Source organism: Aotus nancymaae, unplaced genomic scaffold (genome assembly GCF_030222135.1).
Source record: "Aotus nancymaae isolate 86718 unplaced genomic scaffold, 86718_ANA_hifiasm-v0.15.2.pri h1tg000117l, whole genome shotgun sequence".
NCBI lineage: Eukaryota > Metazoa > Chordata > Mammalia > Primates > Aotidae > Aotus > Aotus nancymaae.
Window position 1 is genome coordinate 760,790 of NW_026988532.1, and position 27,576 is coordinate 788,365.

Sequence of the window (27,576 nt, forward strand, 5' to 3'; positions counted from 1 at the left end):
TGCTGACACCTACTCTGCTTGGTGTATGTCATTCAGCAGTGCTTCAAAGGTCCAAGAAGTAGTAGCAGATCTCAATAGACTCTCCTATAAAATTAATGAACAATCACCATGACAAAATTGGTATGAGGAAACAGTCATTACATAATTTAGACTCATTCCTTCTTCCAGTGCCCTTATGCTTATTTGCTACCTTTACCATTGATCTTAAACTGTGCAGGGTAAAAAGAGGAACCAGAATTCCTTTAAGCACTTTTAAGACTATTTAAAAAACAAAGTTTTGTTGGCACTGCAGAGTAAGTTGCATAAGGGACTGAATCAAAAGATAGCATCCTCTGTGGCCATATGAGGAAAGAAACTGAACTACTCAAGAGACCTTAATTTCGTTTATTAGGAAATTATCTTCCCTAAAAGTACAAATATTTTGCACTGCAGGAGAGGGATAAGTAGATTTGATTTACATTACATTTTATATACACCTTTCAAAAGGAAGAAATCTGTTTCATAAGTAGTAATAATAATCAATGCCTAAACTTAACATTTAATGTTGAACTCTTACAACAGCCTTGAAAATTATTTGTAATTTTGATCATGATGTTGGAAAGCTTGTAATAAAGAATCTTTATCTTATATATCCTTTTATCCTCAAACTTAGCATGGATTTACATGCTCAGTGACTATTTGGTTAACTAGTAAACATTGTAGATAGTAGTGTCAAAAGTAAGGGTTAAGGATAGGTAAAACCAGTAATTTGCTGTTTTTTACAGAAGACATCTCAGCATTTTTTTGGCATTTTTGCACAAATAAATGACTATATATTCACCTTGGCCATTTTTTTTTTCAAGTAGCCCTGTGAGCTGCTCCTCTTTCACATACAGTGGAAGTGTACAGATGTTATCCATTTTACAAATCGCTGGATTGGAATTTGACAGAACTGGGACTGCAGAACCTGGGTCACTTGAATTTTCTATAATTTGTATGGCCAAATCAGGAGCCAGTCTCCATAGTCTTGTTTTTATGGAAAATTGCCATATTCACAGATTTCATTTATCCCTGATGTGTTGTCATCCAAAAACTCTTTCAGAGGTACTTCTAGAAGGTGCTTTAAAGACAACACTGCATGTATTCATTAACTGATTTAAATTTTCCCAGAATTATTTTTTACCTTTTTTTCTTTTTTTCTCCTCAAATACAAAATTTTAGCTGCGCTCCATTTCGTCACTGATTTTTCATCTGTTTTCACTGTTGTTTCCCGTAGAACTTCGACTTTATACTAGTGGGGAAAATTTTTTTATTTTTAGTATTTGAATTTTGTTTATGTATCACACAGTGTGCATCAGTTAGCCTCAGTGTAGATTAGATTTTGAACTCCACATCTTGTCATGTCAATAGTCTGTCAAGTAACTTCATTGCTTCCTTTAACAGCAATTCAGTGAAATTTTTTCCCAAGTGATTTCCCCCGACTTTTGTGAGTTTGATAAACAGAATGAGTCTTTTGTATTGGAAATACTGTGAATGAAAAGTTGCCAAATCCCTTCTTAGTATATTTTAAACACCCCTACAACACTTTACCTCCCTGCCTTTAGTGGGGTTTAAACATATGTCCAAGTTAGCATTTGGGTTTGATTCCTTAGGTGAAGATTATGGCATCAAAACATTTCTTAAAATGTTTGAGTACAAGGCTAGGTTATATTGTCAACTTTCAAAGACTATGTTGTGATTTGGTTTGAATATACTGAAGTGAGCAATTATGATTTGCCTAAGTGCAATACAACAAATCTATAATGTATATTTCACATTTTCTACTTGAACACATTCATGTAAATATTTTGTTAAATTTCATATGTATTTAAAAAGAATCATGAACTGTATCAAAATTCTTTCAATAAAATTTCTGTTTAAAAATTTCTACCTGAATTGTGTCTATCAGTTTGATGAACTGAAATGAATATTGTGAACCTTACAGTTATTGGAATAGATTCTAGAGAATGTAAGGGATGAAAGGCAAAGAATGATTCTCAGAGCCAGGAAATAGCAGAACTCATTAGGAGAGAAGAGAAGCTAGGAGGTTGGAAATATCTTTACATTGTGAACAGCCTCATTGTGGCTGTTAGTCAGCATCTGACCTCATAAACATGTCTCAAATTATTTACTTCCAGATATTTCCATTAGCCTCAAGTTGTTCTCTTATCGCAGTTTCTATGGATGACTTCATCTTATATGACAAAAAGACCAAAGCATCTGATGTGAGCCTCCATTATAACTTCCAAATTTTACCCCCTAATTAGAAGCAATTACTTTTTAAAATAACTTCTTCCATAATATCCCAGGCACCACTCATGCCACCTTCCTTCTCAAAGGTATTCTTACCAAAGCAGCCTCTTTATGATCATACTTTAAGGGCCTTATCCTCAGCATGTCTGCTGTCAGATTCCTTATCTGTGGTCTACATTTGCTGCTTCTACCTCCTTTCTAACCATTTCCATAGCTCCTAGCAGAATGGCTTCACTCCTCCCTGTTTTGTAGAAGTTGCTTAAAGGCCATCAGTGGCTTACTTCTTGTCACAGTCGTGGTAGAACTACCAGCATATCAAGTTCAAAATTGAGAGAAAACAAATATTTCCCATTCAATTCTCAACTACCAATTTGTCAGAATTCTTCATAGAATTCTTAGAAAACTAAGCAATGCATTTATCACCTCCATTTCCTGAATTTCTTATCATAAAATGTCTTTCTTCCTTTGAAATCTTTCTTTCAAATTCTTTTCCGTTCCCACTCCCCTATTCCAGGATTTCACTGATGACTGCAAGCAGAATCACTTTCCTTGCCCAGATCTAGCCATCTCCATTTCAGCCCCCACCCAAACAATTCTGGCTTTGGCAGGGAGTACAAGGAATTTTTGTTGAATCCAACTTTTGTCCGGACTCTTTTAAAACATTTGTCCTGCCCTGGCTTCCTGAATGCCTTGTGCTGGCCCCTCTGCATCGTGCACTTTGACCTGCTAGATTGAGACTCCCTACCTATCATGTGTTCTCTGGAATTAGCCTCTGGCCTAATTCTGCAGTGGCTTATCAACACTCCTTCAGAGCAGCCTCTCCTGTGTACACACTGGGTTGGGAAGTTGTTTGGTACAAACAGCTGTGGGAAGGGAAACCACCCTGTGTTACACTGGTCTTGCTTTCCCAGTTTCCACTTTCAGTCCTCTAGCTCAGGAATCTTGAGTGGTTCTCTAATGCTTATCAAGTATAAACTCTCCTGAACAACTTTGGAAACTCATATGCTTTTCTGTCCCTCATTATATCAAACCCTTGATATGGCACCAAACTTTTCATTAGTCTACAGCAAAAAGCAGCAGAGACAGGAGTAAACAGGTTCAATAGATGTAGACAGAATGATGGCAATTTACTATTTATTTTTATTTTTTTCCAAAAAAAAAAAAAAGGAAACCGCATTTTAATGGGATTCTAGTTAATTAAAACATTGTCAGGTCACCCAGTTCTACTTTCAGACAAAAAAATCTACCATGAAATTCAGGCTTAGCATATACTACCAACACTTAAATGCACAATTCATTTATCTGCTAATGTTAACAGTAAGAAATGCAGTCTGGCACAGTGTAGGCAAGGCAATCAATTTATTGAAAAAAAATGGATGGATTTTGCTTTTTAATATAAAGTGATTCTGTATGCATTGTTAAAGTGAACGGTACTTTTTGTGAAAGAGCAACTGCTAAAGCTAAAGAATAAAACAAGACAAAGACATTATAAAAAGTATTTCCTGAATGTATCCACCGAATAATATTTTTTAAATGTGGTATTTTTTAAGTAAACAAGATACTCAGATTCACATATAAGCAGGAACACTTTCATAGCAATTAAGGCTTGGCTTGGCCATTTGGCTTGGACTTTTGAGTATATCATAGTCACTTACAAAATTACAAATAAAATAAGGTCCATCTGATTAGCTATCACTGTCTTCCCACCCTAGACAATAAGTTAGATCATAATGTTCAACTTTACAGGGTTTATCTGTTCTGTATGTGTATCATACTACTTTTCTCATGAGCAATAATTTGTACACAGTTCGTGTTGGTTTCTACAGACTTCAAAAGAAGGCAGGGTTACTACATTTGTAGTTACATTAGTTGGAGGGAAGACTTCCCGCTGGCTTCCAAAAGCTTCCCCCAGACAACCCTGTGGTGGTGGCCAGCAGCTATGGAAGCCCACAGGAACTAAAACTTTGAGAGAGGGGAATATTTCTGTTTGGTAGAGCCACGGTTTCAAAGGAGTGCAGCAACCCTGCTACTTCTTTTCTCTCTGTGCTCCCTCCACATGGGTAAGAATGCAGGCCCAGTTATGAAAGTATGAAATAGCAAGAGTAGAGTAACTAACTAGATCCTCAAATTTCTGGCCAGAGGACCAACCAAGAAAGGGAGCCCAGAGAATCAGGAAGTAGTGGAGAGATTATGGAATGGGAGGAACCCAGGAAAGCAACCTCATAAAGTTGTTTATGAACCCCAAGGATCATCCTCAAATTACTGATGCTTGGATCTGATTCTACTTAGCCTTGAGAATCTTGAGAACTAAACTATCCAACAGACTAAAGTCCCAAACTGCATGCCACAAACTTGAGATGGATCCAAAGAGAACTGCGGTCTTTGAAAGTAACTTATACTGGAACCGTAGCCCATCAAGAGCAATCCAGAATTGCATCCTAAACCTAACAGGTTGGTTGCCAGCTAAAACAAAAAGATTAATACTCTCCATTAAATCTGAACAAGACCCAGCAACTCATAATATTTAAAGTATCCAAGCTATAATGCAAAATTACTTGATAAAGTGCTATAAAAAATTTTAACTTACAAAAGAAAATCAATAGATGCTAAAACTGAGATATCAATCTTGGAATTATCTAACAAAAACCTTAAAGCAGGCATTTAAAATGCTCAAACAAGCAATACAAAAATACTATATAAAATGCTCAAACAGCTACAGAAAAATACGTGACAAAGAAATCACAAATAATCTTGCAACAAATGTTAAAATAAAAAGCAGAAGATATAAAAAGAACCAAATGGAAATTTTACAACAGTAACCAAAATTTTAAAAACATACAGAATGGACTCAACAGCAGTATGGAGAAGACAGAGAAAAGAGTCAATGAATTCATAGATGGATAAAAATTATCAGCCTCGGGCAACAGAGAAAACATACTGAAATAACAACAGCAATGAACAGAGCTCAGGAACCTGCTGGATAATAAGAACTAACATTTATATTTATCAGAATTTCTCAAAGAGAGGATAAAGTATATAGTGCTGAAAAAAGATCTGAAGAAATAATGGCTGTAAACTTCCCAAGTTTGGTGACATAAACCTAGAGTCAAGAAGCTGGGCAAACCCAAAACGGAATAAACCCCAAAATATCCACACCATTTCAAACAATTTCAATCAAAATCTCACAAGCTCTTTTGTGTACGTCAGCAAGTTCATTCTAACATTTACACAGAAAGGCAAAGGAACTAGAATAGCTAAAATAATTTTGAAAAAAGGTTAAAGGAATCACACCACCTGTTTTTAAGATTTACCATAAATCTACAGTAATTAAGACAGCATAGTATCATAGAAGGGAGAGACACACAGATCAACAGAACAGAAGAGTTCAGAAAGAGATCTACATAAACATGGCTTAATGATTTTTACAATGGTGCAGAAACAATTCAATGGAAGAACCGTCTTATCATCAAGATGTTGTAACTGAACATCTATATGCAAAAAAAAAAAAAAAAAAAAAAAACCGTGGACCTAAAACTCACATTTCATACAAATACCAAGTCTATGTGATGAGTATGGTGATGGGATCTTAAACATGGCAACAGAAGCATAATCCATACAAGAAAAAACATAAACTGACCTTAAAGTTTAAAACTTTCTCTCTATCAAAAATGGTTAAGGGAATTAAAGGACAAACTACAGATGTGGAGAAAATATTTGCAAGTCATATATCTTACAAAAACTTTTATCCACAATATGTAACAAATGCTTAAAATGTAACCATATGGAAACAATCCAATTTAAAAGTAGTCAAAAGACATGAACAAATGCTTCAACAAATAGGATATAGAATGGTGAATAAGCACACGAAAAGATGATCCACATCATTAGGCACTGGGAAATACAAATTAAAACCACAACCAAGACACCACTGCACCCCTATCAGAATAGTTCAAAAATCCTGCCAACATAAAGTGCTGACAAGATACAGAGCAATGGGAACCCATACAGTGCGGGCGAGAATGCAAAATGTACAGGCACTTTGGAAATCATTTTGGCAGTTTCTTATAAAATTAGGTGCACACTTAACCATGTTATCCAGCAAGTCCCCTGGATAAAATTTCAGGCAAAAACCTGTATGTGAATGTTTTAACAACTTTATACATAATCACTAATAAGTGGAAACAAACCAATTATCTCTCAAATAGTGACTGGATAAACAAACTATAGTCTATCCATATGAGAGGACAATACTGAGCAATAAAGACGAATGAATATAAAGGGATAGTAGAAGTTCTTTTGGGTGATGAAACTGTTCTATATCTAGATTATGGAATGGGGTTTCACTACATGATAATTTTAAAGAATATTAAAACGAATAGTATTAAAGAACTAAACACTATTAAATAAACAATCAAACAAATGTATGTAGCCTTCAGGCATTTTTATTTTAACTAACACTGGGATTTCAGACAGTAGACTGAAAATACTATTATTCGTCCTTTCTCTGCTGAATAATGGAGTGTTCATTTTATAATTTCATTTAAATTGAGGTTAAGTTACATACAGAATAGGACTGCCAGATTTAGCAAACAGAGGAACCTAGTTAAGTTTAATTTCAAATAAAAATTTGGTAGCTTCCCTCCTACCACCCTTGGTAGGTTTTAAGATTTCCTTTTATCCTTGGTTTTCATCAGTTTTACGTGTTATGTTAGGTGTGACATTATCTATTCCACTTGGGGTTCACTGAGTTTATTCAATCTGGAGTTGATAGCTTTACCAAATTTGGGGTAATTCTGGCCTGTAAGTTACTTCTATTTTCTTCTGCCCTATTTTGCTTCTATTCTGGAAATTCAATCACATTTGTTAAATTGCACAATATTGCTCCAAAAGGCATTGAGTCTCTGTGCTTTTTACCTCCTCTCTAATCTTTTCTTCTCTTTTCCTCAGATTAGACAATTTCTTTCATGTGTCATCTGTATTCTGTGGTTAAGCCCAACCATTTTTTTAAAATGTTTCCACTTTCTGGGTGAGAGTACACATCTATATTCATTCATTACAACCACCTTACTTTTTCATACATGAACATAGTTCTAAAAACTGCTTTAAAAATCCTTGTCTGCTAATTCCACTATCATCTAGTTTATGTTAGGAATTTTTTTCTATAGTCTGCTTTAAAAAAAAAACCAAAAAAACCGACGGGCTCGGTGGCTCACGCCTGTAATCCCAGCACTTTGGGAGGCTGAGGCGGGTGGATCACGAGGTCAAGAGATCGAGACCATCCTGGTCAACATGGTGAAACTCCGTCTCTATTAAAAATACAAAAAATTAGTTGGGCACGGTGGCGCGCGCCTGTAATCCCAGCTACTCAGGAAGCGGAGGCAGGAGAATTGCTTGAACCCAGGAGGCGGAGGTTGCGGTGAGCTGAGATCGCGCCATTGCACTCCAGCCTGGGCAACAAGAGTGAAACTCCGCCTCAAAAAAAAAAAAACCATAAGCTATAAGCCATATTTTCTTACTTCTTTGGACATCCTATAGCATTTTATTATATTCTGGTCATTGTTAATATATCGAGATTTATTTTATTATACTCTGAAGAGTGCTAAGCTTTGATCTCATTTAAATTATCAGCTAATCACTTTGATTTTATATTATGTTAAAGGTTTTATCCTTAGTTTTAGCATAAATCTTTAGTCTTATGCACAGTCTTTACTAACACATGGCCATTTTGGGGTTTGGGAAGCTCAAGGTTCTATCAAGCTATTCTAACTCGTCAGAATTCAAACTAGAAACTCTGTCTTCTGTTGCAATAGAGAGCAGCCATCTCTGTTCAGCTTCTTCAGCCTTCCAACTGTGGCTTTCCACCTAGGTCCTTGGAGTTTTCCTAGGGCATGCACGGTTCACGAGTTAGCCAAGGATTTAAGGAGAGATCATATGCAGATAGGAAGCCTCCTCCATTTCTGACACCTTCATTTCTAGGATCTGCCGCTTTAATCTTCAGTGCTTCTAGCAGCCCTCAATTCCATCCTACCACCTCATGCCAGTGAGACTGCAACTTTGAGTTCTAGCCACTCCTTACCACACAGTCTGGGAATGACCTAAGGGGAAAAACCATATGTAGTTCACAGCTGTCTTCAATGACTCCCTAGAGTTTGTAGACCATTGTTTATTATATTTATCCACAGTTTATAATCGGGAGGGTTTGTACATTATAAGCTGTTACACCATTGCCAAAACCAGAACTCCCTCATTTTATAGTTCTTAAATGTTTAGTTTAACATATGAGAAGAAAATAATATACAACTAGTACTTAAATATACTTGGCTCTCTCCCTTTCTGTGTCTAACAGATTGAATATGAAGCTGGGTGTGGTGTCTCTGCCTGTAATCCTAGCATTTTGGGAAGCTGAGGCAGCCAGATCACTTGAGGTCAGGAGTTCAAGACCAGCCTGGCCAACATGGCAAAAACCCCATCTCTACTGAAAATACAAAAAAAAAAAAAAAATTAGCCAAGTGTGGTGGTGCATGACTGTAATCCCAGCTACTCAGAGGCTGAGGCAGGAGAATCGCTTGAACCTGGGAGGCAGAGGTTGCAGTGAGCCAAGATCATACCACCGCACTCCAGCCTGGGCAACCGGAGACTCTGTCTCAAAAAAAAAAGAAAAAAGAAATGTTTATATATCTTTTATCTCAAATGATGTAAAATAAGTCAAATAATCATTAGCTAATTGATGATCCTACAGAGTACAAAAATCTTTGTTCAACTTCCAACGAACTTACTAAGTAAAGAGCTCAGAAAAATTGATTAGGCCATAGAAATACTTAAGAGTTGGACCAACTGAACCAGCACACAGGAAAGCTATTTCTATTCAGAACAGACAAAAAGTATAAAACTTTTTGGTCATGAAATATAATACATGGAGTGTTATTTAAAACTGGTAAAAAGAGTGTGACTACTTGCACATATATAATGGCATATTAACTTAAGTGATACAGCATATCTTGACTAATTCACTGTTGCCTTCAAACTTACATTTTTAAAAATTTTATTTTGTAGTCAGCAAGTTTTCCATTTGTCTGGTTGGATGTGAAAGATGCTATTTAAAACCAAACAGCAACTGTACAAGGCTGGCTGAACATTTATAATTAAACAACTATATAACCTCCAAAATACTGCAGAATATGAACCACATAATTAGGATGTCAGCTAACCAAGACAGTGAATTCAGAAGGGTGTCATCTTGTGGCATGCGCTCAGCTGAGCTTTAAGTAGGATGCTGGATGGCTATGTAATCTTTCTACCTTTGTTTATATACACTAATACCAGCTGCTGTCAGGACAACTCATCATGCAATCAGGACAGCTAACTTTTTTAAAAAGAAGAAAATTATAAACATATTTTGTGAAAATTTACTAATCTTTTATTTGCTTTTGTTGGCACTCATAACATTTTTTACCCTTTAAAACTGAGATTCAAGTGATTCAAATTCCAGTTACCTCTAAGTTAAACTCTGTTAACAACTACCTTGTATAAATTGGTTTCTTAAATAAAAACTGCTCTTAAATGATTCTGTCAATGGATGTCTATCCACAAGCTTTCCAGCCTGGTCTGCTTTATGTGTGTACATCCTGAAAAGTTGCCAAAATAGCAGCAACAACTGATGATATCATAGGGAAAAAACTCACTGCCACAGGAAACCAAGCATTGTTGAGTCAGCTTCTTTTTGGTCATTTTGTTTTATACTTATTAGACAAGCCAAAGACCTGTTTGTTACACAAACATGCATGCATCATGTATCAGTCCATTCTCATGCTGCTAAGAAAAAACACCTAAGACTGGGTAATTATAAAAGAGGTTTAATTGACTCACAGTTCCACATGGCTGGGAAGGCCTCAGGAAACTTACAATCATGGCAGCAGGCACCTCTTCACGGGGAGGCAAGAGTGAGAATGAGAGTCAGTAGGGGAAATGCCAGATGCTTATAAAACCGTGAGATCTCATGAGAACTCACTATAATGAGAACAGCATGGGGAAACTGCCCACATGATTCAATTACCTCCCACAACACCTGGAGATTATGGGGATTAAAATTCAAACCATATTAATCCATACATGGCTGAAATTTACATCAGACAATAGAAAATGTCTATGTTCCAAGTCCATCAATGCTTTGAGATTCTAAGCTACTTTTTGGTACAGAAAACAGATTTAACATCTCCATCTCCAGTGGATGTATGCTGCCTCCTGTGATGATCAAGGAATGCAGTGGTTCTCCCAAGTCCACAGTACACATTTGCTGTAAAGTGCCTGCTGCAATTTTCTGGTCTTCAGCTCCAACCCTGGCTAAGCCAACACAAAGTGTTTCCTCAGTGATTGCTGTTAAAAAAAAAGATACTGCCATTCAATTCAGCAAATGCATCATCCTGTCCAACAGTCAAACTAACAATAATACTACAAGTACATTTCAAGAAGCCCCAAATGTCTTAAATCTCTTTAGCCACTCAAGATAATTAATGACTTATCCATTAATTCATCCAAGGCTTTCCTAAATCATTTGTATTGCCTAATATATAAAAGAGTACTTCCAAACTTTACCCTTTCAGAATTCCAGAGACTTAAATTGAGTTTTCAGAACTTGATAAGCTATACTTATACTCTATATTTGTACAGAATTTGTCTTTAAATAGGTTCTGAGTAAACAATGTTTTTACTAACTTGAGATATGTTCATATTGACTTAGATCTACTGGAGAAACTATGAGATTATGAAATAAATGCACAGATTTGAGTTTCTGCCTGGCCATCCAATTGGTTATGTGACAAGCTTCAGTTTTCTCATTTTTTTTTTTTTTTTTTTTTTTTTGGAGACGGAATTTCGCTCTTGTTACCCAGGCTGGAGTGCAATGGCGCGATCTCGGCTCACCGCAACCTCCGCCTCCTGGGTTCAGGCAATTCTCCTGCCTCAGCCCCCTGAGTAGCTGAGATTACAGGCACGCGCCACCGTGCCCAGCTAATTTTTTTGTATTTTTTTTAGTAGAGACGGGGTTTCACCATGTTGACCAGGATGGTCTTGATCTCCTGACCTCGTGATCCACCCGCCTTGACCTCCCAAAGTGCTGGGATTACAGGCGTGAGCCACCGCGCCCGGCCAGTTTTCTCATTTTTTAAAATGTAATACTCTCTCATTTAAATCATGATAATAAGGGCTAAGATAGTAGATATGAGACTAGTAGACTACAGATTCCTTAACAAATAATGAACATTTGGCATTATTTACATTTTTAAGTTCAAAACAGCCAGCCTTAATGAACTCTACTATTATTTACTCTGGTGCTACAGCTAAAGGGCTTACCCTTTAATGATTGTATTATTTAGTTGGGAAAGGGATCTTGATTGAACGATGATCAAAAGGGGGCTAATGATTTATCCAAGGACAAACAGGAATGCAAGCAACCTCTGTACAAAGTTATGGATATAGAACCTCCTTGCAGACTATTTCACAACTATAACATGGCCTACTAATGAGAATAAAATAGCAACAATCACTCAGGAATCTCTTGGCTGGGCACATTGACTCACATCTGTAATCTCAGCATTTTGGGAGGCTAAGGTGGGCAGATCACTTGAGCTCAGGAGTTCGAGACCAGCTAGGCAACATGGTGAAACCCACCAAAAATGCAAAAAACTTAGCTGAGTATGATGGCCTGCACCTGTTGTCCCAGCCACTCAGGTGGCTGAGGTGGAAGGATCACTTGAGTCTGGGAGGCAGAGGCTGCAGCAGGCCATGATTGCACCTCTGCACTCTAACCTAGGCAACAAAGCAAGACCCCATCTCCAAAAAAAATCTCACAGTAGGCTGGGCATGGTGGTTCACACCTGTAATCTCAGCATTTTGGGAGGCCAAGGCGGGAAGACTGCTTGAGCTGAGGAGTTCAAGACCAGCCTGGGCAACATGGTAAAACCCTGTCTCTGCCAAAAACACACAAAGGAATTAGCCAGACATGGTGGCATGCACCTGTAGTCCAGCTAAGGTGGGAGGATCACTTGAGCCCAGGAGGTGGAGGCCGCAGTAAGCTAAGATTGCACCTTTGTACTCCAGCCTGGGCAACAAAGTGAGACCCTGTTTCAAAAAAAAAAAAAAAAAAAAAAAACCTCCCATAAAGATTTACTGACAATAAACCTTTTTATTATGTAATACATACTGTGTCTACATATTAGGAATATAAGAACAAATTTTCTCTTATATTTACCCTGAAGAAAACTAGTCCTAGTCTCAGTGTTAAGAATGAAAAAAGGGAAAATAAAAGTAGAATAAGTATATATTTGCAAAACTCACCATTGATTAGGGATAACATGAAAGATATATTTTACAAAAATATTTATACACTAACATATTTATATCAAGTCTGACTTATGTTTAATTTGTGAAAAATCCTCACTTTCTGGAATGGTGTTAATTTTACTATAAAAAATGCCATTTTTTTCTTTCACGACAACTTGAAGTCTATGAGATTTAAGTCAAAGTTGGACAAAAATGACAAGAAATAGTACAATGCGAAAACACTGACTCTTGCTTCCATAGTGGTGTGAGGTACTAAGCCATATACACATCTAAATGCAGAAACAGGAATAATATGAGACCCCTTCTAGAGTCTTGGGTACCTGGTTCTTCTCCTCGTATTCTCCGATTTTGAACAATTTCCATAAGCTGCTGGGCTGCTTGGTTTACGCTCATATACCGTGGAGGTTCATAGATCTTCCTTCCCCTATAGGTAGAAAAGTAGATGCCACTGTTCTTAGCCATAAAACTACATAATACGTTATTAATGCAATTATTCTCCCAGGTATACTCAAGTACCACAATCTACATTCTGTTTGATGTTTTTTACATGTACTCACTTTAAGCATACACAAAAGCATGACTGTTCATTTCTTAAGCTGTTTCACTGTTCTACTTCAACTTTCCTTGATCTCACTGAAATGATGGTAGGAACACATAAAGATAGATGTCTAAATGAAAGTTACCTTTATTCAAAGTGATACCTTCAGCAAAAACAATTCAAGTAAGTGGCAACTTGATCTATACCCTAGCTTAATCAGGTTATTTAGTGTTTTTTTTAATGACCTTTTTTAAACCACATATTCTTCTTTTCACTTTTTTTCCTCTAAAAGAAGTAAACTAAAGCATCTCAGATGCTTAAAAACCTCAGGTGATGACATATGTTTACTTCTGTATGTCTCAAAAGTCTACCAGGCTTGCCAAACTTTCATATTAATAAAAATATAGCTACTGCAGCTTACAATGTAGTTCATACAGATTATTTTCTTGACTCTCAAAACAATTCTCTGTCAATCCTATCTAACAGAAATATAAATGAATCCACATATATAATCAAGTTTTCTAGTAGCCATATTAACAAAAAAGTTTTTAAAAAGGCAAAAATTTTAATAACATATTTTATTTAATCCAAAATGTTGTAATTTAACACCTACTCATATAAAAATTATTAAAGAGATTGTTTTATATTAAGTCTTTTTGAAATCTGGTATGTACTTATAGTATATCTTAATTTTGATGTTAAATTTTCATTGGAAATAGTTGATCTGTATTTAAATTTCATAAAATTTATGGTTATAAAAGTAGATTTATATGCTAAATTTGTTCCAAATGTATTTAGAAGTTTTCTAATAACAAAATTGGGTATCAGTTTTTAATTAATTAAAATTAAATAAAAAATTCAGTTCCTCAGTCACATTAACCCCATTTCAAATGTCATTGGTCACATGTGGGTAGGGGGTACTGTATTAGACACTCTGCCTCTCTTAAGTGAAAAACAGTTAGTACTATCATTATACATATGAAGAAAATAAGGCTCAGAGATGGAAGTAACTTTCCCAAGAGCACTCAACTAGAGGCAAACTCAGGACTCAAACCCATGTCTTTTTTTTTGAGACAGGGTCTCACTCTGTCACCCAGGCTGGAGTGCAGTGATGTGATCTCAGTTCACTGCAACCTCTGTTTTTTTTTTTTTTTTTTGAGATAGGGTTTCACTCTGTCACCCAGGCTGATGTGCAGTGGTGTGATCTCGGCTCACTGCAACCTCTGCCTCCCGGATTGAAGCACTTCTCGTGCCTCAATCTCCCAAGTAGCTGAGACTACAGGAAAGTGCCACCAGGTGCAGCTAATTTTTGCATTTTTAGTAGAGATGGGGTTTTGTCATGTTGGCCAGGCTGGTTTGAAACTCCTGGCCTCAAGCAAGCCAACTGCCTCAGCCTCCTAAAGTGTGGAACTACAGGCGTGAACCACTCCGCCCAGCCTCAAACCCATGTTTTCAGAATCCCAATGCATTAATTCATTCCACAAATACTGCGTGTCTGTTAGATGCCAACCACTGTTCTCAGTGTTGAATCTACAAAATTTATTGCTATGTCTACTCTATTATACTGCTTATGATTTCATAAAAATAAAAATGTTTAATGTTCACACTGTTAATGAAAGCTCATTTTCAACTATCTTTAGAACTTAGGTCATTTGTTCATCAATTGTTCAAGGAAATAAAACAAATGTATGCATTCTCAGAATAACAACTTACTTCATTAGATTTTCCAAAGACTGCTCCTTTACTTTGATGTCTGTAGGAAGTAAAAATAGTTCTTTTAATTTAATTAAAAACTTTATCCCAAACCCTATGTGTAAACTTCAGTTAAGAGTCACCTAAACTTTGGGGAAACATTCCTCCCTTGCACTTTAGCCACTCTCTTACAGTAACATACAGAAGAACGGAAGCTTGTGGTCGTGCCACTAGTTAGAAAACATGAGCTTGGCCCTGAGACCATCCTGCTGAGATCTAATTTCCTTTTGGAAAAGAAGACAAAGGAAATTATTAGATAAACATTGGCATAAACACTACTAACAGCTAATCAAAATCTTTGTTTTCATTTCTACCAGCTAGTTAACTGCACAGACCCAACTGAAAGGCCTTCAATAGATGTAACCTAAGTTGAAAAAGAATCTTTACACATTTTAAAAAGTCTTTTGCTTTCTTATGAATGTTAACACATGCCATAGTTATGAATAAATAATTCCAAGTATTCATGCTTTTAACAGGCTTTGGGCACCGACTGGTGTCAGACACTGTGCCAGAGACTGGGATACTGCAGGGACCTGACCAGATAAAACCTCTGTTCTCAAGAAGCTTAACAGTCGAGCATCACAAATATTTGATTTGGTATAATTTTTAATGACTAATGCTCAACTGAACTATTTGGTAAAAGGTAAAAAAAGCAGCATCACTCTACATCCTCAAAGGAACTCAGTATATAACAGCAACAGCTGCTTCCTGCTTTACATACTGAAAACAAATGGTTCAGCCAAAGTTTGTTTTTGCAAAAATAAACATAGTGCAACTGAGGAGTCTTTAATAGACTTCTGCAGATTTCCTAAGTGATTATAGAAGTGTTTCTTATAAAAGATATCAAAGAGTTTGCTTGGAAATTATAGCAGAGATTAATCCTAAATTATTTATTTAATATTTCTACTTGTGTGGCACATTATGGAGAAAAAAATGTCTGTTATTAACAATATGGCCTCCAATATAAACAATGGTATAAGTCAACTTTTAGATTTCTTTTCACTGATGTTTGTAAGATTTTGTACAAATGTAACCATTTATTAATTCATTTGCTCTGAGCTTCTGAAATGTAGTTTGTGAATAGGGAGAGTTTGCACATTTTCAGTTTTCTTTACTTTTCAAATATGCTTATAGAATCTGATTTTTAAAATAAAGAGGGTTGAGGAGAATTTTTACAGGCAAATCCTTTTTAATCAAGGACTGCATTCGTGACTTAGTCTGAATCCAGACCCCGTGTTACTTGACCCTTGTCTTCACATAGTCCATAATGTTTCCTCTTTATTTCTACTTGATAGTATGTAAGCTTTTCTGATTCATCTTAGTACCAGGACCTAGCATAATGTGAAGTACCCAGAAGGCACTCCATAAATGTCTACTGAATAAATTTACTCATCTGGGTCTCCTACCACTCAGTCACCAGCCCATCTTAAACTATCCACCCTCTGGGCAACACAAGTCCTAATTCCTTCATAAAGTCTTTGTTGACTTCCGTCAAATGTTTTTTGTTCTTGGAAAGATCTATACAATTAATGCTATCTTTTATTAACCTCTATAATTATATCATATACATTGGCCTTGTCTTTCTAAGTAAATTTTAAATTCTCTGTTTTCTTACCATGGTTTATCCTCATTAACCCACAGCAAGCATTCAATAAATACATACTAATTTAAATGATGAGAATGCCAGATGATAAAATGATGAGAACTATGGTTTGAGGATTTGAAATCATGACCTCCTATACTTCACACCCTGTTCCTGCTTTTGTTCATGGAGCAAGGAAGATATATTGTTTAACCTTGTTTGTCTTTTCCCCGGAAAGCTAAGAAAAGGGGCTGCTCTTAGAGAACTCAAGAGCCAAAATTTTGGTTTGTCCTTCCTGCCTCTCCACACAATATAACTTATTGTTCTTTAAACTTTCAGGTGCATGACACATTAGTTCCAAACTAGATTTCAAAGCTCTGAGAGCAGGACCCAGTCTATACTTCCTTAGTATTCCAAAAGAACCTAACTCTACATGGGGCATAGAGTAAGCACTCAATAAATACCTGTACACTGATCTTCTATCTGCCTTTCCAAAGCTTCTGGAAAGATAAGTGCTATTTGCTCCCCTTCCTGTCATTTTTAAAGGATATAAGGGGACATTATCAGGTAGCCTGCCTCTCAGATTCTTCCTTCCCTGTTCTGTTTTAGAACCTTTCAGTACTGTTATAAAACATACATTCTAGTATCTGAGCTTCAATGAATCACCATTTTTCATCCCTCAGATACATCTACTTCTTCAGCAAAAGTCCTTTTAAAAGTTATCCTCCTATCATTCTACTTAGACCTTCTACCCACAGCTGACCTTAACTGGATCTAACTTCAGAATAACAAGATGGATATATCTGATGGCATAGTCCACAACAACTTACAAGTCTTATAGTGTCCTTGTTAGTAAGGACTATAAAAAAGTAAGACCAGTCTCTTTTCACGTGGAAAATCCATGGATGAAATTGTAAAGCTAATTAATGATGAATGAAGCACTAAATCACACTGGCAATAAACTAAGAAAACATCATACTAGCTGATTGCAAGTATTGGCATAAGACAAAATAAAATGTATTAGAGAAGCGTTTATGGCCTAATCTAGATCTAAGGTGTCAAGAATAAAAAGGGGGCCAGGCACAGTGGCTCATGCCTATCATTCCAGCACTTTGGGAGGTCGAGGTGGGCAGATCACTTGAGGCCAGGGGTTCAAGACCAGTCTGGCTAACATGGCAAAACCCATCTCTACTAAAAACACAAAAAACCCGTCTCTACTAAAAACACAAAAACTAACCAAGCATGGTGGTACACGTCTGTAATCCCTTCCCTGATCTTGTGCCATGTGAGAGACATTTTGGTAAGTAACTTCATACACAGTTTCACTAAGACAGTACAATTCAAAGTATGATCTCAGGACCAATGCCAGTATGTGAGCTTTGTGTTACCAGTAAATGATGAAGTAACTACAGGAGTAAGAATATGTACAAACATTTATAGTGACTTGATACTGACATAAAGGATTGAAAATTTAAAAATCAAACATATATTTTTAAAAAACCAAACATGGTTCTTTACCACAAATAGTTTGAGAAGTACTGCTCTATACAACTCCATGAGGTAGGAGGAATTACTCCTATTTCATAAATATAAAGGCTAAGGAATGTTTACAGTATTCTCTAGCTACTAAGTAGCAGCACTGGGATTTTTGTCTTCTGATTCCAAGTAGAAGTATCATTTCAAAGTTGTCAAAAATGTCAGTTAGCTGTGTTGCTTTCAGTCACAGACTAAGGCTTTGATACGAGTATTTCTTTCTACAACATATGCTACTAGAATAGAGGCTGATTAGCAAAACTGAATCAGTAAAATGTCAGTGCCCCTGCCAGAAAGAAAATACCATGCCTTTTGAAGCTCAGTACTATTATCTTGATAAACAAAGGCAGTGATCCCAGCTCTTTCCACACTAAATAGAAAATAGGATTTGGCTAAGATGGTACAGTGAAATGAGCTATTACCAAAAGGCTATCTGATCTTACCAGTTCTGCCACCAACTGACTATGTGACATTGGGGAAACAATTCAATATTCTGGGCCTCAACTTCATCTGTAAAACAAGCTTCAATAAGATGATTTCTAGAGTCTCTTTTAGATCTATCACTGTGAATCTGATAGCATCAATACTGCAGTATTCAAAGAACCTCCCTAGGAAGATGCAGGATGGTCCTTGGTAAGACTTGCTCAATGCAAGTCTATTAAATTGCAGTAAATCCTTGATGGACAAATGGGTAAGATATGGAATACTGGAGAGGATCTACTAGGGCATAAGAGAGAGCAGCATAACTATAGTGTGCATGCAGAAATAGCCATGCAGTATTTGAAGCAGAAGATACATGTCTAAGAATATGGGAAGAGTGTGGTCTGCATAAAATGGCTAGACTCTGTGTCTTTTCTTACCTCTGGCCAATTATGCATAGAACCTTAATACAAAATCAATATGAGAACAATATGATAGTTCCATATTGTGACTTCAAGGAAATTCCAAAACCCTTACCCAGTAAACATAATGTGTGCATGCCATTTTGTCTGTTCTTCTTCACTTTGTCAAAGAAGCTTTCTGGTCTCCAAGTGTCTGTCCAAAAAACAATAGAAACTGTCTCTCCAAATTTATATAACTAGAAAAAAAAACATTAATTAATGATGGAACAATTCACTAACTACTATTTCATAGATAAGGAGAGAATTTAATCATTTTACAACCAAAATAAAAAGTGAAAACCAGACTTGAAATGGATGGGGCATCAAATCTGTCACCAAAAAAGGTAACACAACTTGTTTGGTTCACGATAGCTGGTGTCTTTCTGATGCCAGTAGTAAGTTTCAGTAATAAGTTTCTAGTATTTCTACATTCTATATAGGAACATATATAACAATTTCATAATTTAGCAATATAGTTGCTGAAAATACTGAAATTCAAAGAACTCAGATAAAAAAAAAAAAGAGTTCTGAGCAATCAGAGCAGGGTTCACAGGTTAATGCTGTTCTCATTTTACAGATGAGTCCATCAAGGCTTAGAAGGAACAACTGACTTAGCTAGTCATATAGCTAATTAATTTTAAAAAATACTTAAATCTAGTCTGAGAAAATGCTCCTTTTCATCATATTATCTCAATAAAACAAAGTATATACTCACTCTAGTCATTGTTCCAAATCTGCAATCCCTTAATTTAGCAAGATTCTATTTGTTCCCTCACTATAGAGTTCAGGGATGAGGGCCTTTTTCCAAACCTCTTTGCCCGCAAGTGGCCCACCCCACTTCACCATCATTACAGTCAAAAGGCTTGCTTCTCTAATCCAGACTGGCTGAACCAGTTCACTTAAGTGAGTCCAGTTTCAAATCTTATGCTGAGAAAATCTACTTTTGAATTCTGGCTCTGCAACTTGTTGGCTGTGTGATATTACTCTAACACTTTAAAAAAGGAATAGTGGTAAAATTCTGTTCTTCCTACTCCTAGGGTTGTGAGAATCACATTACATGTAGTAAGTCATTTACAGTGTGAAATAACAGGTTAATATTAGTTCTTATCTTGGCACTGAGCAAAGGACATTTATTTTCAAAGACTTAATGTAAAACAGAGTATTAAACTTGTATAAAGATTTATTCTATTTAAATAGTACTTGTAATAAATCTAATAGAACTAGAAAGCACTAGACTCTGAAAATTACATCTAGCCCTCTGCCACAAATTAACTGTGTGCCTGAAATAGCTGTGTAACTTCAGAAGTCACTTAACTTTCCAAGCCTTGGGTTCTTCATTTAAAAATGCAGAAACTGGTCTGGAGCAAGGATTAGTCATCCTCTGCTTCCAGTAGCCTAAGGCTTGTCAAATCAGTTTCAGACGGTGCAGCAAGAGATGAGGGAAAGACAGGCAGGAAGGAAACAGAGAAGGTGAGGCATTCAGGTGCTTCATCCCTAATTCCCTAGAGCAGCTCAACATTTCTGTTTTTACATATTGAGGTCCTATAAACTATAATCAATACTCATAACAGTAACTTTGAGTTCTAAAGGGAAGGCTCATCACGTCCCTCACAGGCCACAGCCTACATCTTACCTACAATAGGCTTTACTCCCAAAGTCCATCTGAAAGCTACCTAAAAACATATTCTCTCGTGGAAGTTATGCTATTCAGTAGCAATCAAATTTACAGGTCAGTGTACAAAGACCCATGTAACTCCAAGTATTCAATCATGAAACTTCCTGCCACATGTGACAAGGTTTCTCTGTGAAAAATGTATTTCTAGTTCCAATGTGGAATGCCAGGAATACATTTACTCTGTGCCAAGCTACCAGAAATGGTTCTGGCCCTGCTGAGGGGTTTTGTTATTAATGGATGACGAGAGGCAAACTTAACCAACATTATTTTATTATAGATCACCTATGTACCAGGTATTATGCTAGTCACAGGTTTAAAATGACAGGCAAAACACAGCTCTGGCTCTCACAAATTGTGCAGTCTTACTTATGCCTCATATAGCAGGCAAAGGCTCTGCAGTCATGGCACTGGTTCTTATTGTGACTAATCATGGACAAATCAAGCAACGTTCCCAACCCTTGGGAAAAACCCTTCTACAAAATGTGTATAATAACTATAAACATAAAAATGTGATTTTTTAAGGGTTAAATGACACAAAGTATGCAGAGTGCCTAAGTAGTGTCTTGCACATAGTAAAGTCTCAGTAAGTGTTAGGAATTTGATAATATAATAATGAAAATGTGTTAATAATGGAGATGTTCTAAAATGTTGTGTCCTTCTATAACCCAACTACTTTCCTTATTGGAGTAAGCTCAAAAATATTACTAAATATTTGAAACTACATTTATGATTTCATTCTGACAGGTTCAACTGTTTACATCCTGAAAAGGATTTTTCACATCTCTGATCAAATTATGAAATATTAGTATTATTCCATAAAAAAACTTCAAGGTAAAACTGTTAAAAAATTACATATGCAATGATACATACTTTAAATAGGTCTTAAATATTTTAAGAGTCACGGAAATACAGTCATGGAAGCAAATAAGTTCTTCAATCAAAAAGAAAGTGATAGACTATTTAAGAAAGAGTTGAGATGCAAGTCACATATAAACACTAGCTAAAGCATTCTGTGTAGCAGTGTCTTTGAATTGTCTAACTTGAGAGATTAAAGAAAACCTCACACAAGCACTGCTCTCCAGGACTCTGATTTATAAACTGTAACCACTCCTGTAGCTGTGGTAGAAACTTCCTCAGTGAATCCTGGAACGTTATGCAAACAGTTTCACCATTTAGATGTCAATACCTCAAAGAACAGAAGAATCAGTTTTTTTGTGTTTCACAATCCAAGGGCTTACCAGTGAACTATAAAAAGAAACTAGAGCAAAATCATACAGTGATGAGAACTGAGATGGCAGAAACCTAAGTATTGAACCATCCTATAATATTAATATAAGCCTTTGTGCTGTGATCATTTTTCCTCCAAAACATTATTGCTGCAAATCTAGATTTAAAGACTATGAAAACAGTAGGTAAACACAGACCTTTTTAAAATTTTAATCGAGTAACTATAGAGAAAGCAGATATTGGATTATGTTTTATCTAAGACAAATAACAAAAAAACTCATCTCAAAACCATCCACTCATTAGGCATAAGGCACAATCTAGTTAGAAGATGCACAAGAAAGACATTAAGTAGTAATAATAATTATTAAATATGCTATAGACTCTAAGCATTATAAGAATTCAGCATTTCTCCCACTCAGAGAGCAACTGAAGGCATTTTCTGAAAATATAGGCTGTAAGCTATCCCTTGAAAGACAGATAAGATTTAAGGTTAGAGAAGCTGAACATGGGGAAATAAAGAGATACTATGAACAAAGTAACAGAGGTGGGAAGTCTTGGGCAATATTTAGACTGGCATTAAGCAATTACCTAGAAACATCTAATTGTTCTTGACTTCCCTCTAAACATATATCTAATTCCTGACATCTTATCTAGTGCCAATTCCTGTAAATTCTGCTGTATAATTTATGTAGCTGACTACTTATTTCTTTCCCTATAACCATGGTTTGAGCCCTCAATACCACTTGCTTGAATAAACTTAATGGTCTCCTAACTCATCTCATAGTCATTGATATTTCTTTCCTTTTAGAAGCACAGATGCTTTGAAAACTCCATTTTATACTTCAATGCTTTTGTTATTTTGTATAACAAATAAAAATATTTTCTGTGGTAATTAAGTTAAAAAATCTGTTAAATCAAGAAAAATTAAACTTACTAGGAACTCTATTAAGCCCTGCAAGTATCATATATTTATATACTAAATTAAACCTGCTAAGTCCATGAGGTGAAGAAAGCCAAGCCAGCAAAACTGTCAAAAAATGCACCACAAAACCACATAATCAAGAATGACTAGTTTTCTCTTCTATACAGAATACTGGTCTTGGGTTGGGTTTTGTTTCTTCTTGTTTTTATCCCCACATACAATTTGCTTAACATTGATTTTTGATGACACTAAGAGAGAGTATGCACATGGCCACACACTAGGTACATAAAGTTGAATGACTATGTAGACAGAAGAGCTACAAGATTTATTCTCATACATAAATGGGAGCCACTTATAAATTAAATTTTAAAATGACAATTCAGAGCATATAATTTCAAAGATAAGCTCCAACTCCAGGGTGGAAGGCAGGGGGTTGGGGAAGAAAATAAATAAATAAGAAATCCAACTTAGCAAGTACTTGTTACATATTGATTATATGCATGGCACTGTGATGGAATGCAATGGAAGGTATGAAAATGAGTAAATCAAAGAGTTTATACTATGATAAAATCATAAACATATATAACATGGCTTGGTTGTGTCCCCACTCAAATCTCATCTTGTAGTTCCCAAATTCCCTACATGTTGTGGGAGGGATCCAGTGGTGGGGGGTGGGGCAATTACCTACATGCTGTTCTCGTGATAGTGAGTTACCATGAGATCTGATGGTTTTATAAGGAGCTTCCCGCTCTTTATTCTGCTAGTCTCCTTGCTGCTGTCATGGGAAGAAGGATGTGTTTGCTTCTGTCATAATTGTAAGTTTTCTGAGGCATCCCCAGCCAAGCTGAACTGTGAGTCAATTAAACCTCTTTCCTTTATATATTTCCCAGTCTTGGGTATGTCTTTATTAGAAGCATGAGAATGGATTAATATAACATACAAGTAACTGAACATCCAATATGGGATGGGGATTAATTTACCAAAATTGTTTTAATAGAAGAATGGCACAATTAGATTTACAATTTAAAAAGGAAAAAATGACGGTAAGGCGGCTATTAAAATAATGTTAGAAACAGTAATAAGTGGAAACAGAAAGGAAGAAAAAAATTAAATATGCCTATGATTTAGCAGGTAGTCAAAAACTGTTCCTAAGTGACTAAAAGAATAGAAAAAGCTTAGATTAATTTCTTCTAAGACCATAGAAGGATGTAGAACTTTAGATGATAAAACCTTGCTTAATACAAAGAACACTAAAACTAAGTATTCTTTGTATTAAGCTAGGGATTTTCATTTCTCCATTAGTCCTGGGACAATAATGAAATCAATTAATGCTTCTGAAAACTGACAGTAAGAATCACTACAAGGTCGACAATGCTACCACAGTGAATGCTGTGGTATTTAAAAAAGGAAGGAAATGAGTTGTTACTTTCTGAAAGTAATATACATTTTTCCAAATTAGAAATGCATTATATAAACAGATGAACATATGGCAATACTCGAAGTCACTCATGCAATAGCAAGAGAAAGAGGAAACATTTCACAATGATAAGAAAATTATACGCCGGGCGCGGTGGCTCAAGCCTGTAATCCCAGCACTTTGGGAGGCCGAGACGGGTGGATCACGAGGTCAAGAGATCGAGACCATCTTGGTCAACATGGTGAAACCCCGTCTCTACTAATACAAAAAAATTAGCTGGGCACGGTGGCGCGTGTCTGTAATCCCAGCTACTCAGGAGGCTGAGGCAGGAGAATTGCCTGAACCCAGGAGGCGGAGATTGCGGTGAGCCGAGATCGCGCCATTGCGCTCCAGCCTGAGTATCAAGAGCGAAACTCCGTCTCAAAAAAAAAAAAAAAAAAAAAAAAAAAAAAAAAAAAAAAAAAAGAAAATTATACAACTTTTTCTCTGAAGTCAGCCACAACTGATAATGCAGCTTTTATCCAGAAATTATTGCTAACTGGTTTCATGGAATTGCCTCATTTATCTGCCTTTTAAAATGTTTTAAAACCATTTCAGTCACCAACTTTCTACAAGAGAACTAATATAGTCTATCACACAAATGATTAAGAAAGATAATAAAATTCTATACAAAGAAGTATTTCAGAATTTGTAATTTCTTCTAATCTTTGTTTGGCCTATGATATTAAGTAAATATACACATACTAAGTGTTGAATAAAAAGACTGAAAGAAAATACGCCAAAATTGGTAACTGTGGATACCTTTAGGTGGTGGTACTATGGTTGCTTTTTAATTTTCTTTTTATACTCAATATTATCTTCCTAATTTCCTGTGAGTGTAGAAATCATTTATTATCAAGGAAAATGGTTCTTCTAAAGTAGGAATAATGCTAAATAGAAGCAATTCCGATTCTGTATGACTAAGCTGCTAACTGCTTCTGCAGAAATGTTAAACTCAAGAATTCAAAAAAAGGACTTTATTCTCCTATCTTCTGTGTAGTGAGAAAAATCCCTGATTTTTTAAGATTGATCCTCAATTTATTAAGCAAATTTTCATTACCAGGACATCTAAACACAACCAACATGCCTGACTTTAGACATATAAAAATAGTTTTTTCTTCATTAGAAAAATCTGCAAAATGTTAAACAATGTAAGTGCTAGAAATATCTGTTAGGAATTTAAAAGCAAGATTTTAAACTACACATTTATTATTTTAATGTAAAAAATCCTAAAACTTAATGAATGAAAATTTGAGTACCTAACGTATCTTGGTCAAGATAATCTTTGCCAAATGTTTAAAAACAGGCCAGCTTTTTGACTTCCAAATCTATAAGATATTAGAGCTTATCTAGTTTAGTACTTTTCATACATTTTACTGGCACTTAGTGCTCATTTAGTTCTTTTTTTCTAAATGAACTACTCTTCAGTAAAACATCAATAGAGGCCGGGCGCAGTGGCTCACGCCTGTAATCCCAGCACTTTGGGAAGCTGAAGCAGATGGATCACAAGGTCAGGAGTTCAAGACTGGCCTGACCAACATGGTGAAACCCCATCTCTACTAAAAATGCAAAATAATTAGCCGGGTGTGGTGGCACATGCCTGTAATCCTAGCTACTTGGGAAGCTGAAGCAGGGGAATTGCTTGAACTAGTGAGGTGGAGGTTGCAGTGAGCTGAGATCAAGCCACTGCACTCCAGCCTGGGTGACACAGCGAGACTCTGTATCAAAGAAAAAAAAATCAAGAGTTAAAGATAATGATTGGGCTCCTTAAGGATCTATATCTTTGTTATTTGGTGTTATGCCATTACTTCTTGGTCTGCAGAATCCCTAAAGCATCTTCATACATCACGATGCTAACATATCTTCTTAAAAATATCTATTTTTAAATTATGCATTTCAGGAAGACACACTGGGAATACTTTATTTCATAGCTTCAAAGATGCATGTTGTTTTCCTATTATGATATATCTGAAAATAGGAATGTGTCTTAACAATTCGATGAAGTCTTAAAACCACCATTAGCCAAGCAGCAGTCATACTTGTCACGGATCATCTATGTGTGAACATCAGAACACAAACACCAAGCTTGGAAAGTGAATGTCAGTAGCTAAGAAGTAAATATTGGAAACAATTGTGGGGCACTCTTTTAACCCCTCAGAACCAAGGCTGTTGGACACAAAAATAACTAACTTTACACATCAATAGCAGCAAACCTAGTTTAAAAGCCTGTATCACTGGCTTTTAGCTTTTATACTGATTCTATTAAGAAATGCAGCATCATAATGCTCTTAACAGCACACAAAACAATACTGTATGGAAAATCATGGGCCTCGACAATACTAAATCATTTAGATTAGTTTATATTTTCCTTTTTATGTAAGCACTAGTTGGATATAAAGTTAAAATCATTTTCTAGCTAAACCTAAATGTTCTATCCCAATAAGGGGCAAAACCTAGCATTAAAAAAATTAGTGTTAAAAAACTTAGTACATATGTCTAGTATCAAATAATAGTATGTTTTATGATTCATGAAATACAATTAAATGCATTTTCGGTTTGTGGAAAAATAAAACATTTTTGCTTAATTCCACTGAAAAATCTCCTTTGCAGCATTACCTGTAAACCACAGCAGCCTACAGCATTCATTATGGAGGCATTGTGAATAACTCTGTAAGGAATTCCCAGCTTTGTTGCTCTTAGAACAAGATCGCTGTGTGTTGTAGCCCTGTAGTGAGAAAAGATTAGATTGGATTAAAGCAAATAACACTTAATTAAGACAGCAAAGCTGTATTTCCTGAGTTCATGTCAATTAAAGAATCAGGAGCACTGCATTTCTTCAAATTCTTCCACACACCTGCATAAAGTTTTCATCTGCGCTTTCTAGCAAGAAAATGCAAAACTAGACATGCCCTTCAAAATGTTGAGTTGCTACTCTAACACTCCTAAAGCAGTCTTGGCAGCTACTTAAACAAGGAACCTTTACTTGCCCTTTGTCCTGTAAATACCTGAAAAAGACACCTATGAAATATAAGCTCAGCAACTTAACTTTTGAAAAGTAATTCTTAAGCTTTTTAGTCTCAGAGTCCTTTTAAATTCTTAAAATTACTGCTCCAAAGTTCCAAATTAGGGCACAACTAGAATCACTGACCTATTTTGAAGGCTTTGTTCTGCTCTATTTTGAAGACTTTGTTTTTGTATTTAAAATTTAAGGGAAAATACACAGGTATACCATGAAGATACTGCAAGTTGCATCAAAATAACCACAATAATGGGAATATAAAAATAAAGCCAGCCACATTTTTTTGTTTCTTAGTGCATACAAAAGATGTTTATACTATACTGTAGTCTGTTAAGTGTGCAATAGCATTATGTCTAGAAAATGTACATACCTTAATTTAAAA

General features: G+C 35.9%; 2 protein-coding genes across 8 annotated transcripts in view; one reads left to right on the forward strand and one right to left on the reverse strand.

Annotated features, from left to right (window-relative positions):
* The window catches only part of SLC30A7 (solute carrier family 30 member 7), a 141,608-nt gene that overhangs the window by 74,721 nt on the left and 39,311 nt on the right, over window positions 1-27,576 (forward strand). The window contains exon 12 of one of the 3 annotated variants that reach the window (XR_010340632.1): window positions 9,325-10,033. The exons of 1 other annotated variant lie outside the window; for it this stretch is intronic. The gene's annotated coding sequence lies outside the window, so the exon portion shown is untranslated. One more of the 3 variants, XM_064371093.1, reaches the window with a different exon arrangement.
* The window catches only part of DPH5 (diphthamide biosynthesis 5), a 28,153-nt gene continuing 10,681 nt past the window's right edge, over window positions 10,105-27,576 (reverse strand). For all 5 annotated transcript variants that reach the window (XM_012466456.3, XM_012466455.2, XM_012466454.2 and 2 more), the window contains exons 4-8: window positions 26,792-26,900; window positions 18,972-19,092; window positions 14,861-14,900; window positions 12,930-13,033; window positions 10,105-10,644 (exon numbers count right to left, since the gene is read on the reverse strand). In XM_012466456.3, coding sequence (XP_012321879.2) covers window positions 10,415-10,644; window positions 12,930-13,033; window positions 14,861-14,900; window positions 18,972-19,092; window positions 26,792-26,900 — 604 coding nt within the window. In that variant the 3' untranslated portion in view covers window positions 10,105-10,414. The remainder of the gene's footprint in view (window positions 10,645-12,929; window positions 13,034-14,860; window positions 14,901-18,971; window positions 19,093-26,791; window positions 26,901-27,576) is intronic.